Raw genomic sequence first — 18,711 nt, 5'->3', positions numbered from 1 at the left:
GAGAATCATTGATTGGCTGCTTCCTGCACACTCCCCACTAGGGATCCAGCCTGAAACCTGGGCATGTGCCCTTGACTGGAATCGAACCTGGGACTCTTCAGTTTCTTGTTTCTTGCTGCACATCTATCTACTGAGCCAAACCAGCTAGGGCTATTTTTATTTTTTAGTATTTATTGTTGAAGGTTAAATATGTCCCTTTTTTTCTCCCATTGACCCCTTATAGCCTACCCTCACCACAGGCCTCCATCACCCTATTGTCTGTGTCCATGGGTTATGCATATATGCATACAAGTTCTTTGGTTGATCGCTTCCCACACCCCCTCAATCCCCTACCTTCCCTCTGAGATTTGACCATCTGTTCTATGCTTCTATGTGTCTGGATCTGTTTTGTTCATTAGATTCCACATATAAGTGAGATCATGTGATAATTATCTTTCTCTGACTGGCTTATTTCTCTTAGCATAGTACTCTCCAGGTCCCTCAATGCTGTCTCCAAAAGTAAGAGATCCTTCTTTTTTTATGGCTGTATAGTATTCCAGGACCTGCTGTATTTACTACATGTAAATGCTAGGCAACATCTATCTATATGCTAGGTATCTTGAAGTTTTGCACAAATGTACAAGATAACTTACATTCCGATTGCGTTTTTTAGATGAATCCTATTTAGTAAAATCTGTGGTCTTCTTAGAAGGTTAACGGGTTCCATTTTGGAAATTAACTTCTGTATATTCATTGTTTTATACAGGTTCTGTGGAAATTAGGACTTGATCTATAATAGATATCTTCTGTATAACCAAGTTATTTCAAATATGTATTTTAAACAGGACTGTTTTTCTCTAATTTTGCAGTTGATAAAAATGGTGATGTATGCATTTCTATTCTTCATGAGCCTGGTGAAGATAAATATGGATATGAAAAACCAGAGGAACGCTGGCTTCCCATTCACACCGTGGAAACCATTATGATTAGTGTTATTTCTATGCTGGCAGATCCTAATGGAGACTCACCTGCTAATGTTGATGCTGCGGTAAGGTGGTCGTATGCACATATCCCCTCCCCTTTAATTAAACTCAGAAATATAGTATCTTTATATGTGTGTGTGTGTGTCTATATCTATATCTGTTTATATTCATTTATTTTTCTTACAAAAATAAGTTTACAGACACAACTCAGCTTCACCCCTAGATACTTGAACCTGGATCTTCAAAGAATAAGGACACCATCTTACATGTCATACCTAGGAAAATTTAATATCAAGTTTATATTATTATTCCTGAGTTTTTTTTATTTTCTTTTAAATATGTCTTTATTGATATCAGAGAGAGGAAGGGAGAGGGAGAGAGAGATAGAAACATAAACTGATGAGAGAAAATCATTGGTAGGCTGCCTCTTGCACATGACTAGGGGATCGAGGCCACAACCTGGGTATATGCACTGACTGGGAATTGAACCATGACCTCCTGGTTCATAGGTTGATGCTCAACCACTAAGCCTCATCGGTTGGGCTTTTTTTTTTGTCGTTTTTTTTTAAAGTATGTTTTTATTGATTTCAGATCTACAACAAAGTTGGCATTAGTTAATCATTCCTATATCCTTCACCTAGATTTTCCAGTAGTGTACTTTACAGATATCCTAACTCTTCATACTTGAATACTTCAGCATATATCTCCTAAGAACAAGGGTATCTTTCCATATAAGCATAGTACAAGTCTATCATTGATACAGTACTATTATTGAACTAGAGGCCCGGTGCATGAAATTCATGCATGGGTGTGTGTGTTTCCCTCAGCCCAACCTGCACCCTCTCCAATCTGGGACCCCTTGAGGGATGTATGACTTCCTGTTTAGGCCCAGGATCGGGCCTAAATGGGCAGTCGGACATCCCTCTCACAATCTAGGACTGCTGGCCCCCAACTTTTCGCCTGCCTGCCTACCTGATTGCCCCTAACTGCTTCTGCCTGCCAGCCTGATCAATGCCTAACTACTCCCCTGCCGCCCCGATTGCCCCTAACTAACCTCCCCTGTCAGCCCGGTCACCCCTAACTGCCCTCCCTTGTCAGCCTGGTCACCCCTAACTGCCCTCCCCTGCAGGCCTGGTCACCCCCAACTGCCCTCCCCTGCTGGCCCGGTCACCCTATTTTCCTGTCTTGCCAGCCTGGTCGCTCTTAACTGCCCTCCCCTGCTGGCCCAATTGCTCCTAACTGCCCTCCTCTGCCAGCCTGGTCACCCATAACTGCCCTCCCCTCCAGGCTTGGTCTCCCCCAGCTGCCCTCCCCTGAAGGCCTGGGTCCCCCCCAACTGCCCTACCCTGCAGGTCTGGTCACCCCCAACTGCCCTCCTCTGCAGGCCTGGTTGCCCCCAACTGCCCTCCCCTGGAGGATGGGTCCTCCCCAACTGTCCTCCCCTGCAGGCCTGGGTCCCCCCCCAACTGCCCTCCCCTGCAGGCCTGGTTGCCCCCAACTGCCCTCCTCTGTTGGCCTGGTCACCCCTAACTGCCCTTCCCTGCTGGCCTGATCACCCATAACTGCCCTCCCCTGCAGGCCATCTTGTGGTGGCCATATTGTGTCCACATGGGGGCAGCCATCTTGTGTGTTGGAGTGATGGTCAATTTCCATATTACCTCTTTATTATATAGGATATACATATACAGCTCATATTCAAATTTCTTCAATATTGTACTTATAGCTTCCTTTTTTTGGTTATTATTGAAAATCCAGAATCTAGGATCCCACATTATTATTATTATTTTTAAAAATGTATATTTTTATTGATTTCAGAGAGGAAAGGAGAGAGAGATAGAAACATCAGTGATGAGAATCATTGATCGGCTCCCTCCTGCACACCCCACACTTGGGATGGAGCCCACTCACAACCCATGCATGTATCCTGAAAGGAAATCTATCTGTGACCTCCTGGTTCATAGGTCAACGCTCAACCACTGAGCCATGCTGGCTGGGCCCACATTATATTTTTACATTACATTTTATTTCATTAGTCTTCTTTAATAGTCTTAGTTCCTCAATCTTCTGTCCTTCTTTGAAAAGCCTTTTGTTCTCAATTCTTACTCTTAGAATTTTATTTGTTACTGTATATGAAAGCCAGAAGATTAAAATCACCTTTTTGGGGGGTTACTTCAATCATATATAAAAACTTAGGCCCTAGCCCTAACCGGTTTGGCTCAGTGGATAGAGCGTCAGCCTGCGGACTGAAAGGTCTCAGGTTCGATTCCGGTCAAGGGCATGTACCTTGGTTGCGGGCACATCCCCAGTAGGAGGTGTGCAGGAGGCAGCTGACCGATGTTTCTCTCTCATTGATGTTTCTAACTTTCTATCTCTCTCCCTTCCTCTATGTAAAAAAATCAATAAAATAAAATCAATAAAAAATTAAAAAACATGTTCAAAAACAAAACAAAACTTAGGCCCTAACTGGTTTAGCTCAATGGATAGAGTGTTGGCTGGTGTACTAAAGAGTCCTGGTTCGATTCTGGGCAAGGGTACACACCTTGGTTGCAGGCTCAATCCCTGGTCCTGGTTGTGGCACATACAGGAAGCAACCAATTAATGTGTCTCTCTCACATCAATGTTTCTCTCTCTCTCTGTATCTTCCCTTCCCTTCCACTCTGTCTAAAAATCAATGGAAAAATTTCCTCAGATGAGGATTAACAACAACAAAAACAAAACAAAACAACTTAGGTGAGATTTTCAATGTAGAAAAACTACATAGATAATTCCTTTTCATATCTATGGCTTTGAAGTTTCACATTTAGTACTCAAGTTGAAGTAAAGCCTGATAGAACATTATTCTATTTTTCTGTTTAGTCAAGTATTAGTTCAAACAATATAAGAGATAGTAAGGGAGGAGAGATGAAAGCTATTTTTTTAAAAAAATTCTGCCCAGTCCGCGTGGCTTAGTGGTTGAGCGTCGACCTATGAACTGGGAGGTCAAGGTTCGATTCCTGGTCAAGGCACATACCCGGTTAGAGCTTGATCCCCAGTGTGGGGTATGCAGGAGGCAGCAGATCAATGATTCTCTCTCATCATCTATCTCTCCTCCTCCCTTACTCTCTGAAATCAATAAAAATATATATTTTTAAAAATCCTATAGAATCATTTTGAGAAGTAATTCCTGTTCCATTCTCAGTTGTCAGCTCTTTTATAAGTTTGGAACTGACAAGTTGAGTTTTAATCTTCAAAAAGGAGAAAATAAGAACAAATAAATATTTGACAGTGTGAATAGGCAAAATTTTCATAAGGGTAGAAATAGGCCTTTTTAGGAAGTTGAAATATGCAAACGTGACTTTGCAGTCTGTGCAAAATCTATCTCATTCTTTATTTTGAAACCCACTGCTGCTTTTTCTGATTTAACCAGTTGTCTCATATTTAAACCATAGCTATCTTGTAAACAGTTTTATTTACCTTATTTGCTTTTTCTGCTTGCATTGCATACCTTTTAATCATATTGTTATATATTTTTTTGTTTTTGTTTTCTTACCTCTCTATCAGTGACAGTACCTGTTTTAATAAACTCAAATTTTTCTTGGAGATCTCTCTCCTGGATCCCTCCATTGTTTGGATCCAAATTAGATTGATTCAGCCTGCTGCTTCGTTGCTTTCCTTGTATTTTCATTCCTTCACTTGCTGCTCTTCTGTATTGGATCATCTGTTTCCTGGATCTCCCCTGCCCGATCCCACTTGCCTACCCCCCTTTTTTGTTGACTTTTTTCTTTTGCTGTTCTTCATCCAAGAGTAATGTTTTAGAAAAGGTAGCTGGGAATTAAGTTCTTACATGTCTGAAAGTGTTTTTGTCCTGACCTTATAATTGATACTTTGTTTACAGAATTCTAGGGTAGAAAATCAAATTTCTACAGAATTTATCTTTAGTACTTATTTTGTTACTGAGGAGAAAGTTGATGCTATGTTCATTCTTCTGTGTCTGCAGGTGACTTTTCTTTTTCTTTCTAGTTCCTACTACTTATTTACATGCTAGATTAATCAGCTCTGTTCTCACGTGAACCTATGCCAGTGCTGCTTCGTGTTCCTTTTTTCATGTGTCTGGCAGTGGTAGTGATATTGTTTTGTTCTTTTCCATCCACCGCCCCCCATGAAGTAGTGATCAGTATCATCTCAATATGATGTACTCCACCTGTCTACTGTAGATAGGAGGGTTTTATGTCTTTTACTTTCTGGTTGCTTCCGTCAGGGAGAGTCGGTAATCCTTCAGATAGCCTGAATATCTTATTTATAAGTTGTACATTTCTTTTTAGTATAACATAAAACTGTTAATGATCTTTCCCTTTTTAAGAGAATTTTGCTTATAAGTGGTGATTTGCATGGGGAGTTTCTATTCTTATCTCAGCAGAGTGCCTTGCAGAAGTATTTTTTTTACTCCTTTTCTACCTTATCAGCTTACATATTGTCAAAGCATTACATTCAAAAGTAAAATTAGTATTTGAAATTATACGAGGAATTGATAAAGTCAGTTGATCTCACTTCTGTACCTACAGAAAGAATGGAGGGAAGACAGAAACGGAGAATTCAAAAGAAAAGTTGCCCGCTGTGTAAGGAAAAGCCAAGAGACTGCTTTTGAGTGACATTTATTCAATAGCTGTAATTTCACTTATTTCAGGGTAAGGTCATTTAAAAAAATCATACAATTACTTTGCCTTTTTATAAATGTTGTATATGTTTTGGGAAATTATGTGACTTAGTTATTTGAATTGCATTTTTCATTGGCTTCACTTTCTATTGGTTAGTATCCAGTAGTTTGCTGTTTCTCAACAGAAACAGTATATAACTTACTTGCTTTTCCTTTTAGTAGGCCCAGCTGTTTTTAAGTAGATATACCAAACTAGTTAGCAGTTTATTTCTTTTCAGAAACTAGAGATGGTAAAATTTCCAATGATAAAGTGCTTACTTCAAGTTTCTTCCATTTTACCATTGCTTTTTTTTCATAATTTTATCAGTTTGTATTCCCAAACAATATCGGATGTCTTGAATTGTATATATGGAATTATAATGTATGCATTTTTTGTGACTTATTATTCAATATTATATTCTTGAAATTGGTCTGTATTATGTGCAGCTACATTTAATCTGTTTTCACTGTTATGTAGTGGTTTATTAGATAAATTACCTCTCTACTCTTTATTCTTATTGCAGTTATTTTCCAAATTATGGTGGGGTTTTTTTTGCTTGTTTATTTTGCTTGTTTTTGCTATTATAGAGGATGTGGCTATTCTTGTTTCTTGCTGCACATGTACTATGAGTTTCTTTAGTGTGTATGCCTATGGGTGGAATTGTTAAGGGTAAATACTCTGATTTCTGAAGACTCAGATCTACTTTTTGATTTCTTTATAATAATCTGAAATGCTGAAAATTAACTTGACTTATTGCTGTTACCACCAAATATATTAATAAGCTTATAGCCTTAAAATTACTTGTTTTTTAATCTTGTTTATATCCTTTTTATTTTTGCTAATAATTTTGTTCTTATTTCAGTATCATTACATGTAATACCGCCATCACATCTAGTCAGTGGTCCATGTCTTTTCCCTTATTTAACTCTTGCTTTCCACCACCTTAGATCAAGTTCTTGTTACTAGACACTGCCTTAGTCTGCTAGTTTTGAACATCCTTCATGCCAGCCTCTACTTGATCCTGGATATTTGTTCTGGATACAGCTGCACATTGATCTTCACAAAACTCAACTCATTGCATCGGTTGCTTTATGAGTATGACAAAATCTTAGGAACAACAAACACACTCAGGGCTTTTACCCATATCATTTTCAAGTTAGAAAAGGGCTTGACGACAACAAAGAATTGATGAGGAATGAAATAACATATTAAAGCCTAAGCTTATGTGTGATTTTTAAAAATATATATTTTATTGATTTTTTACAGAGAGGAAGAGAGAGGGATAGAGAGTTAGAAACATTGATGAGAGAGAAACATTGATCAGCTGCCTCTTGCACACCCCCTACTGGGGATGTGCCCGCAATCAAGGTACATGCCCTTGACCGGAATTGAACCTGGGACCCTTGAGTCCGCAGGCCGACGCTCTATCCACTGAGCCAAACCGGTTTCGGCTTATGTGTGATTTTACCTTATATAAACAGTACTTTAAAAATTTAGGAAATAACAAATAATTTTATTACATTTATCTTGATAGTATATTGTAAGTTAGATAAGTACTAATGAAGTGTCAGAAACAAATTTTGTAAGGGGTTATATATTATCTCCTTTGCTAGTGGGACGAGTTAATTTATGCTTATAACATTCACATTTTTAAGATACATTTATCAAACTGTGACTGATCTGGCTTAGTTGGTTGGGCATCATCCCACGCACCAGGAGATTGCAGGTTCGATTCTTGTCAAGGGCACATGCCCAGGTTGCAGGATTGATTTCTTTTAGGGGGCGTGCAGAAGGCAGCCAATCGATGTTGCTCTTACATGATGTTTCTCTCCCTCTCTCTAAAAATCAATAAATTATTTTAAAAAAGAGAGATATACTTCTCAAGATTAAAGTTCACTTATCAAAAAGATAGAGTAAAAAAAAAGTTAAGTCAAAATACCTCATTACGTAGAATAAGTTAATTGAAAAACAGTATACTGTTACTCATGAAACTAACTACTCTTAAAGAGTATGGAAGCAATAATTGGAAATCTTCACTAACATAGGTCAGCACTGTTCATACATTAATACCAAAACAACCTTTAAAGTTGCAAGTACTCCAGATATATTCAGTATGCATTGTAACGGCTTTGCACTATTGTGGCAGCTTGGAGTCCTTAATAGAATTTTAAGTGAAATTAATGCACTCTTTTTTTCCCCCCAGTGATTAATTTTAGTTACTATTTCTTAGTTATGCTACTGTTAAGCTTGTTTTTTTCTGTACTTTTAATTTAACATTGTCTTTTGATATTTTGCTAGCTCAATAATATATATCCGCTTCCTTTTTTAATAGTTGCATATTATTATTATTTTTTAAAATATTTTTTTATTGATTTCAGAGAGGAAGGGAGAGATAGAAACATCAATGATCAGAATCATTGATCGGCTGCCTCCTGCATGCCCCCTACTGGGGATCAAGCCCGCAACTTGGGCATGTGCCCTGACCAGGAATCGAACCCAGGACCCTTCAGTCCACAGGCTGATGTTCTATCCACTGAGCCAAACCGGCTAGGGCAAAAGTTGCATATTATTAAGAATCAAGATTTATATCTGAAATGAGAGGTAACACCAAGAATAGGAGACACACTGAGCTCATTTCTTGTTAATGAATATTTGTTAAATGCCTACTATTTGCAAAGGCATGATAGAGTTACATAGATACATTATCTACATTATCCTGGCCAATTAAAAAGCTGTTAATTTAGCCAGTTAGATCAGACATAAAAAGGTAAGGTTAAATCACATTAAGAACTCTAGTGGGAGTAGAAGCAGAGTATAGTTGTAGAAGCAGAGTATAGTTTTGATAAGTCAGCACATGCCTAAGTACTGAATGGTTAGGATGGTTAGGACAGAGATTAGACATAGAATTGCTTGTGAGATGGGGAATAGAGGTGAAAATTCATTTGAGGTGGGGAGCAGTACTTATTAGGGCCAAGGACAGCATCTTGTATAATTTCCACACTGTGGGACAGAAGGAAGAAACAGAGACAGAAACATGTGGGCTTGGTTGGCCACAAAGAGGAGAGTGAAGCATTACTGAACTCAGACAGGGAGTGGATGTGGATGGTCACCAATGCTAGGACATAAGACAAAGAACCATCATATATAATAAAAGCCTAATATGCTAAGTGTCTGGTCGTCTGTTCAACCAATCAAAGCATAATATGCTAATGATATGCTAAGGCCGCTCAATTGCTCGCTAGGACGTGCCACTGACCACCAGGGGCACACACTGACCGGTTGGTTAGCTTGCTGCTGGTGTCTGGCTGATCGGGGCTGAGCGAGAAGGGCTGGACATCCCCTGGAGTCCTCCTGCGGTCCCTCCCCGGCTGGTCAACTTCCTGCATCCCTCCCCGGCTCAGATTGTGCACCGGTGGGGACCTTCGGCCTGGTCTGCACCCTCTCACAATCCAGGCTGAGGGACCCCCACCCCCCACCTGGGTGCACGAATTTCGTGCACCGGGCCTCTAGTAAGATATAAGAATCAGTTTAGGGGGGAAACCAGTGAATTGGTGATATGCAGGGGGGGTGAAGGGGAAGAGTTGAGTTGTTTTCTACTAGTATACTTAGTGCCAGTTCAGTATGAATTGGAACTTTTGGAAGTATCTGTGTGAAAGTAATGGGGAAACTTCTTGATACTAAGCTATTTAATTCATGGGCTGCTTTCACTTAAGAATGATTGAACACTTACCCCTGAGTGAGTAGTTACTTTTATTGTATATGATATCAAAGTGTTTTTTATTTGGAAGCATACTTGTCTGCTCTGTATTTTTAGGGCCTTTTAATAAAATGTGTGACTTTAACAAGTGGATAATATGGTGCTTGGGCCAAATGCCCTAACATTGAGCCACCGGCCATGGCCGGAACTACATTTAAAATTTTATTTACTATTACTTAAATTTAAAGTGAAGTGGCCACATGTGGCTCCCATATTGGACAAGCACAAAGGTGACCTTAAAATGAAATTAGTTTTTAAAGAAATAGCATATGAGTAAAAATTTATAATAGATTCTTTTATAATTTATAAATTTATTTTATAATACTGTTTGTTTTGTTGTAGGTCTCCAATCGAGAAACATGGCACTGTTTTTCCTGCACTCTACCCACCTATTGCTGGACTTCTCTTGTAACAAGTTGGCAAACACTGGCTGGAACTGGGCTGCAATAAAACATGCCAGTATCAATGCTGACAAGAGCCTAACAAGTGCCAACTTACAGATGATTACGTATTTTGAATTCTAATGAACTGTTTTAACCTTCAGGAAGAATTGTAAAGACCTGTACATAGCACAACATGATCCGGATAATATATATACTGTTCATGTACATCCACAAATACACCTTGTACCAAATAATGCTTTCTCGTAGTAGAATAAGAATCGTGTAAATTCTAAAAGATTTTAGCAGGTTTTCTTCCCCTACTCATTGTTTCTTATGTTTTAAAAGACTCTTTAAAGCATGTCAGATGAAAAGCAATTAGGATTAAAAGTTTCCATTTAATTTCCTTTAAACCATTGAGGCTTCATTAAACTCTTTCCATTTACTAAAGTTTGTATCTTCTTTGTTTTGACACACTCCCCTTTGTGTTTATCTCTTCTATCTGCCAGAAAGTTTCAAATCATTTAGTTCCAATACTGAAATACGAAATAAGCAGTTACTTGATTTTAATGATGACTTCGGAGGAGTGGTCATCACTAGGTGCTTTGTCCTTTTTGTATTCTAGTTGTACCCGTCACTTGGATTGGATGTAGCAATAACATTTTTTGGCTGTTGAGAGCTCTTGAACTGTCATTATTCCTAAGAACTAAAAAGAGTTGGTTCTGAATTCAATTTAGTGAAATTTACCCCAATTATACAAAATTCTGATTTGGTTTTACTTTTGCCCTGCAGTTACCTACTGTTAAGGTTGGATGAGTCAAGCATGCACAGCTATAGGCTTTCTACTTAACTTCTGGGTTTGCTATTAAAAATGCTATTTACCCTCATAACCTTAGCCCTTCATATTTCTTTGCCTCTATTCTTCTATACTCAGATTTTTCTCACTTATTGTACAAAGAAATTGCGATGTATATTTTCATGTAATTTGATTTTGGAATTCTGTCACCTTATGTAGTGAGTTCTTCCAAAATATAATTTTTTTCCAATAATTGTCAAGTCGTTGGCTTTTATTGTATTGAATGAAGGTTATAATACTGAATGCCAGAGAAGTGCAGTTTAGAAAAATCTCAGGTTGATTCTTTATGCAAACAAACTTTTAATACTTGAAAATCACATGACCATGACAGTATATTTATTTGTCTCTATCTAGATTCTTATGTGAATCTCAAAGCATTACGGAGGTGTAAGTGCTTTCTGTTTTGACATACAGATTCTGTCACTGACATAGTGCACTTGGATTTTATTGTTTGAGTATAAATATATTTCGTGAGTTTTCTGAAACAATTTCAGGAAATGGTAAAATGAGCATGTACAGTGTTAAAGGGAGGTCCAGATTCCTCTCTGTTTGGTGTGAGGTTGGGACTGGGAAGTAGTTTTTGGCAGATAAGGGATAGAACTTGAGACAGTACCATATGGGACATGGTGTTTGTGAGAATTGGTGCATCTCTGCTCTGTGGAGTTTGGAGAACTATTTTGGCAGAAGAATGAAAGGATTCCTGCAAGTAGCCTAGTCCTTTACAAACTTTGCATGTCCTTTTTTAAGCAGAAGTAAAATGGTTAAGGACGTAGTCACCATAGAGTGATTTTTCTAAATCCCAGGCTGTTTTCCACTCTGAAGCATTATAAAAACCCATAAATGTGTAATGACTAAATGTGAAATTTTTTATTTTATTCATTGTGGCCCAAATTTCTTTAAGAACTTTCTGACTTTTTTTTTAAGACTTAAGAATTGTTGCCCCAAAGTGCCAGTACTGCACACCCACCTGGGACTTTGAACGCAATCCCTTTACTCTTAAATCAGAAATTGTTCACATGGTGGTGGTTGTGACAAAATAAAGTCTGAATTTTGCTATCCTTTTCCTAAAATTCTGCCTAGCAATCTGTTGAGTTTAAAACCTAGTGATTTGGGAGTGGCAAATGACCTAGTAACTCAGGGACAACTATTCTTGAACTTTTAAGTGCCACTTTAATTCAGTTACTTTGGTATAATCATATGTGTTTAGATCTAGAAGGGAGAGCCAGAAATGAGTGCACCTTTCCACCTGGTGCCCTGGCCATGCTATACATGGAAACACAGGCTTACATAGATGCTTTGACTTTTCCTCTGTCAGAGGTGTCATCTGTGCCTTTCCAAGAGTTCCTCTGACAGTGTGAATTTAAATGCCTCCATATTTGTTAAATCACACTTGGGTGACACTGATCCAGGTGGCTGTTGTCCCACCAGTGCCTTGCCGTTAGTGTGAGGTGAGTCCTCTCTGCTTTAGGAAAAGGATTTTTCTCCCTAACCTTGTGCCAACTATTGACATCTCCATAGTCATGGATTGTAGAACTGTTGGCTGCTTCCTGAATTTAATCTAAGTTCTTGTAAAGGCATATAGATTTCAGTCTGTTCATAACAGGATAGATGATGTCAGTGGCTTTTTGGCCTCTTTGTAAAGTTTAAAATCCATATGAAGTTGGTTTTACCTTGTTATTTATAAGGTAATATCTTTGTGAGGTTATTCCACTGGTTGTGTGATCACTTGGGTGTCATAGTATTTTTTAATGGCCTTCATTCTTAGTTGTGAAATTTTATCTTATGCTCACTCACCCTTTACAAATCTGCCTATTTGGGGGTTGTGGTGCCTGTGTATCTTTGCCCGTCTGGTCTCCAGTTGGTGGAATTTCCTTTTGTACTGCCACTTCTCAGCATCTTTGAAATTTGACATAATGTTGCTTCATTCCAGTTTTAGTTCTGTAATTTGTTGATTGTATTTAACTATGTGAGTTCTGTTGTGATGTTTACTGTATTGTAAAGCACCTCAATCATGTGATGGGGGCTCTATAAATCAATAAATGATGACTTAGAGGCTGTATCATGAGCTATTTTGGTTTTAGGATGCAGGTCTCAAAAGCAAGTTGTGGGATTCTTTTTATGTAAACAGCCCATGATACCAAAAGGTCCACACGGGGAGCCTTGATAAAGAATTTTTAAAACTTCATTTAAAGAAGGAACCAGAGGGTGGGAAGTTAACTTCCAACCTGATATAATGGTCTTAAATTTTCCAGTAAAGGACCAGCCACCCTTCTTTAATCAGAGTTTTCTGTGACGCTAATTTAGAATCTGAATAAAATGAGCACATGCTAGAGCATTATTGGAAATTTTGTCTTTGGTCTGAACTGGCTCCACCATAAAGATGAGCAAAAGATGAAGGACCCAGACACAACATGTGAACTGGAAGAGACCACAGGCACCATCTCAATCACCCTCTTCCCTCTTTTAAACAGATGGACACACTTGGCCCAAATCTCTGCGCAGGACCACTTAGTAAGTTAGTGGCAAAGGAGGCAATATAGTTTTGTTTTGTTTAAATAGGATGTCAATATTCAGCTTCTTACTCTACATCTTTACATACAGTTCAGTGTTAGGTGTTGAAAGCTTGTTTGTTGATACAAGTTGCCAGTGGCTATTAAGATCTCTTCCTTACAAACAGAAAAGAACGTGGAGCTGAGCTTGCTTCTTACAAAACAAGAAAATCCTTGAGAGCTGTTGGGGAAGATTGGGAGTCATTTTCCAAGTTTAATTTCCCTGGTAAATATATTTGAAATAAAATTATTACAGGAGGGCGTGAATAATGTTGCTGAACACTTACCAGTTTTATGCATAACCATCTACTCAAGGTTCATAGCAAAAATGTTTTTATTTGCTGCTTCCCATGCAAATGAGGTTTTGGGTGTGCCTACTGTGTGCCAGGCGCTAACTGGGCTTTTAGAAAAACCAGTTGATTTTCTCCCAACCTCTCAGAGGGTTGTAACCATGTTATTAAATTAAGTTTTTTATTTTCTGGGGGATTGCAAACCTCAACAGGATTCAGTCTGCAGAGCAAGTTATTTCTAGGATAGATAAAGTATTTTTGGTCACTCCGTTTCAGATATAATCTGCTAGGGTAGGATTAGGCTTTTTGACTTGTTGAGTCAGCGCATCACACTGAGCTGTAGTGAAATGATTAAAGAGTTTTGAATCCTATTCAGATAGGTGGAATGAATTGAAGAAGGAAGAGGTTCACAAAAGGCAGCCATATCTCAGACATAGGATCTGCACAGAAAACCACCGGAGACTTGATTTTTTCTCCTGCCAGCAGTATTTATTAGGAATAAGTAACACTTGTGACATCTCATTTATTCCTAAAGAGCACCAGTTCCTATTTATTGAGGTTCTACTTTGTGACAGGCTTGTGCTAGGTAGGCTTCATAAAGGATCTAGCCAAATTCTTACATGGATCCTTCAAAGTAATAGTTTCTTATAAGGAAATAGGTTCAGATAAACTTGTCAAGATTGCAGAGCAAGCAAATTTCACGGCCAGGTTTCAGTTCCACAACCTTCCTTACATACTAGGTGCCGTTATCCCTTACTTCAGGAACATCCTTTCCAAGGTCACATGGAGAGTGGATGTGTTGAGGCTGGTACTTGAACTCAATTCATTGGACTACCACCACTTTGGGTCTAGCAACGCCCTTCCTCCTACCATGTTATGGCACTGCGTCCCCAGAAAGTCTGTTCCCTTGTGCTCTGAAGGCAGTCAGCATTTATCCCTTCTGTATTTCATGTTCCTTGCCCGAGACAACTCCACATTAAGTTTCTATTAACCTGGTGCTAAACCATTCGTAGACGACCAGCTTCTGGGTTGGGGTTTTGTACGTAGCAGAGCAGCTCCCTCACTGCAATCTATTCAAAGTCAGCCCTCGACAGAAGGGTTTGTAAAAAAGAAAAGTTTCTATTAATATGATAGAAAAACCTGAATTAGGTCTAAGATGAATGATGTTTTCTAGTGCTCAACATTCTCAAGATGACTATATTTCAGGTCAGATCTATTGTAGCTCCATCCAAGCCTGTTGGGTGTTGTAGTCGCTGAGTACTACAGATGTTTTCATTTACAGGCGTTAAGAAGTCTTCTAGAGCTCAGAGGATTCATGCCAGGTAGAGTCCACTCAGAAGACAAGGGCCCAGAGACAGGACTGTGTTAAAGGTGTTTCTAAAAGGACTGCTTTTACCTCTGTTAGAGGGCTTCTTGAAGGTGGGTTTTGATGAGGTAGTCAAGCCCTTGAGTTGATTAAATCTCTTAAGGTGAGTTCTCTTTTGACTTTGGACATCTAGTCCCAAGTAAATTGAAAGGGGGATTTGAAATTAGGAAGAAACACATGCTCCCCTAAGGGAAATGGTTGTCATCAAATTCTCTAAGGGTCATGACCCTTCAAATTGTTAAGAACCATGGATTCTAGTCCAACTCCTTCTTGAAGTAGATGGAGAATCTGAGATGGCAGTGTAAAGCTTGCAGGGACTTGCCCAACCAGGAAATCAGTTGCAGAGCCAAACTTGAACCCAGTTCTCCAGACTCCTGGTATAGGTCACAGTGGTTACAACTCATCAAACATTCTGAACAGCTGCTGTACGCCAGACACTAGTTAGGCTCCTGTAGGTGAGGCAAAGGTAAGTCATATACTGTCAGACCAGACATCAGTCATGTCACCACTTTTATGTCATTTTTATGTTGTGACCCAGACAATTCTTGTAGGGTACTGTTAAAACAGATGAGGCTGCTTGTGGCCAGAGGAGACTGGCTGGCTTGCTTGGTCACCCTGATGGCCCCAAGGGCTCACCATTTGGCACACTTATAACCCATTCTTGACAGTCAGGGAAGGTTTGCGCTAGGGCACCTCCATTGAACCTGGCAAGTATAGTATTCCCCTCGCCTTCTTAGTCTAAGTGCTGCTTGCTCAGTGCAGCTCCTCTCAGCACCTCCCTACCCATACTGCCACATCTTTAGTTTCCCCGCCACAACTGGACCATCATTTCCCTGGGCATCTTATCGTTCTTACATATTTCAATACCCTCTTTCCTCCCATCTCCCAGGTGTCCCTCAGCCAGAAGTACTCTTCCTCAAATTTTAACCCATGACCCTGTTTCCCATGTTCCTAACTGCAAATTCCTCCTCCACTTCACTACCCACTAATGCTTAATCTTGGTAGCACCTAAAACTTCAACTTCAAGTCCTCCCCCCTTTTCTGTTCTGACACCCTCCTGTTCTCAAATCCTTCCTTCAACCCATCCTCTCTGACTCTTACAGCTTTAATAAAAGTAGTCTCAAAAAAAAAAAAAAAGTGCATATAGGAGACACTGAAACCAGGACTTCCAACCTATGCCCTCTCCCAACGTTTCTTCATTCTCTTCTGGTTGGTACTCTTGCCTACAAACTTCAAACATAATATTGATGTCCTCCAACGTTCTCCCCGATCTCCCTCCACTTCCATCTCCGTCCTCATGTTTTAGTAGAGTAACAGTGACTCCCTTTTGCATTCGCTTGCAGGGCATCCCTCCTCCCCAGGGACCTAGAACCGTCTTTTAGCCTTTCCCTCTCCTCTGGCTCTTTTCTCTCAGCCTTTCACATCCTTACAAAAAAGATCGAAAGACCCCCCTCCCCCACCCCCCCTACCCCCGACCCTCTCACGGCCAAGTGTTCCCAAAGAGAAGTCTACGCTGTCCATCCTTTCCAGTGCCCGCCCTAGGGAGTGCAATATCATAGAGCCCGGTCGGTGCCTGATCAGTCCCGGGCTTCGAAGGCACTAAGTGAAGAGAGACAAGCTTTCGGATTTTCCGGTGTCCGGCTACTCCCTCCACTTTCATTCACTGTTTTTTCACAGTCCACGCTCCTCCCTTTGCCTGGACTCCCATGATTCTCGCGAGACCTGCGGCCTCTGTTACGCACCGCCCCATTTGAGCGGCGCACTTCTCGCGAGGCTGCAGGCAGGGCCGGGCCGACATGGCGGAAGGTAGGGTTTTTGTGGAGCCGCGCGGGACAGCGCGGGAGCTGTAGGGGCGCTGCGGGCTGCGCGCAGCAGCCCTGAGAGGGAACGGCGGGACGTGGTCTCACGGGGCACGGCGGGTGTCGCGAGCCTTCCTCTTCAGCCTATCCCCGGCGTCTAGGGCGGGGGTCTTGAACGCTATTCCTATGGCAACGCCCCTCCGGCGCTCCGGGACCCCACGGGACCCCAGGGAACCCTGGCGGGCTGCGGAGCTGGGTTGGGAGATCCCATGCCGGAACTGAGTGCAGCCGCGGGGTCCCGAGGGCGGCCGGGAGGCTTCTTTGATTGCCCGCGGTGCTGGGACGGCGGGGGAAGTAACCCTTCTCCTTAGGAAATCGAAACTGCTGTCCTGGCATGTCCTGCATCCGGAAGGGGTACATCCCTCGCCTGCGGAAGAGCTTGGGACTCTTCTCGGGGTGAGGGGTGGGGAGAGCCGGTGCTGTAACTGGCCTGGTCTCCGGACTCCCCTGCAGCCCCGGCATCCGCGCCGGCTGCGATTCTTTCTCCAGCTTTACAGCTGTGCGCGCGAGGAGGGGTTTGCTTGGTAAGGGAGTTGGCCTTGCTCACGCTGCTGGAAAGTGGTATGCTGCTCCTTTGCTTCTCTGTCTAGTCCTGAGCCTCTGTCTGGTGCCGTCTTTATGACTCTGCAGGTAAAGGCCATTTGGCCTCTTGGGGTCTACCTCCCTTAACGAAACAATATTAGAATCCTTCATTGTCAAAGCCTTATTGTACCGGGGCGGACTGGGGCGGGGGAGAAGGCCCAGATGTGAGTTACCTGCCAGGGACACTGGGACCTGGCCAGTGTGCTTCTCCTGTTCCATCCCATTATTGGAGGAAAATACTCCTTATTTGACTTATTTATTGAGTGACTGCAAGGTGCTGGTCACGACCTGTCGTGTTGGTTTTGAGTTAAGCTTTGTCTGAACGCATCTTTTTTTAAAAATCCTCACGCGGGGACATATTTCTGTTGATTGCAGAGAGAGAGGGAGAAGGGGGGGCGGGGGAGACAGAGACAGAGAGACAGGAACATTGATGTGAGGGGCATCCCTTGGTTGCCTCCCGCACGCACCCCGACCAGGGATCGGACCAGCAACCTGGGTATGTGCCCTGACCGGGAATGGAACCTGAAACCCACTGGTGCACTGAGGATGCTCCAACCAACCGAGCTGCCTGGCCAGGGCTATCTAAACACATCTTACCTTTGGGTGGCACGTGACAGTTTGCAGGCTTTTCTCATTTGGATTAGACTTCAGAACAAGGTGAAGGAGGCCTGGCATGTGTGTTACTTGCACTTTATAGTTAGAATAGAGAGCTGGGACTGGCACCCAGTTTTTTTTTAAAAATTAAGCCTAGCCTGTTTGGCTCAGTAGATAGAGAGTCAGCTGCAGACTGAAGGGTCCTGGGTTTGATTCCAGTCAAGGGCATGTACCTCAATTGCAGGCTTGATGCAAGACCCTGGTTGGGGTGTGCGGGGCGGGGGGGGGGGGGGGGGGGGGGAAGCAGCTAATTGATGTATCTCTCACATTGATGTATCTGTCTCTCCTCCTCCACTCTCTAAAAATCAATGGAAAAATATCCTTTGGTTAGGATTAACCAAATAAATAACATTTTTTTATTATTGACGGTATTACAGATGTCCCCCATCTTACCCCCCCTCCAACCCCCAGCCTCCACCCAGTTTTTATCTTCGTCCTTTTTAGCATGTTAGACCTCCCTGGAGGGGGGAAATCATCAGATACATCCTATATAATAAAGAGGTAATATGCAAATTAACCCTCACACCCTCACAAGATGGCTGCCTACAACCAGGCCGGCAGGGGGGTTAGTGAGGGACGACCAAACGACTGAACAAGCAGGCTGCATGGGGCGACCAGGCCGGCGGGGGGGGGAGGGCAGGGCAGTCGGGGGCGACCAGGCCAGCAGGGGGGGTGCAGTTGGGGGCAACCAGGCCAGCTGGGAAACAGTTGGGGGAGATTAGGCTGGCAGCGGGGGGCAGTTAGTGGCGGCCAGGCCGGCATGGGGGGCAGTTAGGGGCGATC

General features: G+C 41.7%; 2 protein-coding genes across 2 annotated transcripts in view; both read left to right on the top strand.

The window, feature by feature from the left end:
- The window catches only part of UBE2G1 (ubiquitin conjugating enzyme E2 G1), a 111,130-nt gene extending 97,931 nt beyond the window's left edge, over window positions 1-13,199 (top strand). The window contains exons 4-6 of the mRNA XM_079799077.1: window positions 849-1,027; window positions 5,504-5,626; window positions 9,735-13,199. Of these exons, the coding sequence (XP_079655203.1) occupies window positions 849-1,027; window positions 5,504-5,590 (266 nt within the window). The 3' untranslated portion in view covers window positions 5,591-5,626; window positions 9,735-13,199. The remainder of the gene's footprint in view (window positions 1-848; window positions 1,028-5,503; window positions 5,627-9,734) is intronic.
- A 3,376-nt stretch (window positions 13,200-16,575) lies between these two features.
- The window catches only part of ANKFY1 (ankyrin repeat and FYVE domain containing 1), a 66,297-nt gene continuing 64,161 nt past the window's right edge, over window positions 16,576-18,711 (top strand). Inside the window, exon 1 of the mRNA XM_079799072.1 lies at window positions 16,576-16,639. Coding sequence (XP_079655198.1) covers window positions 16,630-16,639 — 10 coding nt within the window. The 5' untranslated portion in view covers window positions 16,576-16,629. The remainder of the gene's footprint in view (window positions 16,640-18,711) is intronic.

The sequence above is a fragment of the Cnephaeus nilssonii genome (assembly GCF_951640355.1).
Source record: "Cnephaeus nilssonii genome assembly, chromosome: 19".
Lineage (NCBI taxonomy): Eukaryota > Metazoa > Chordata > Mammalia > Chiroptera > Vespertilionidae > Cnephaeus > Cnephaeus nilssonii.
Note: the sequence above shows the minus strand (reverse complement) of the source record. Positions and strands in the feature narration are given on the sequence as shown.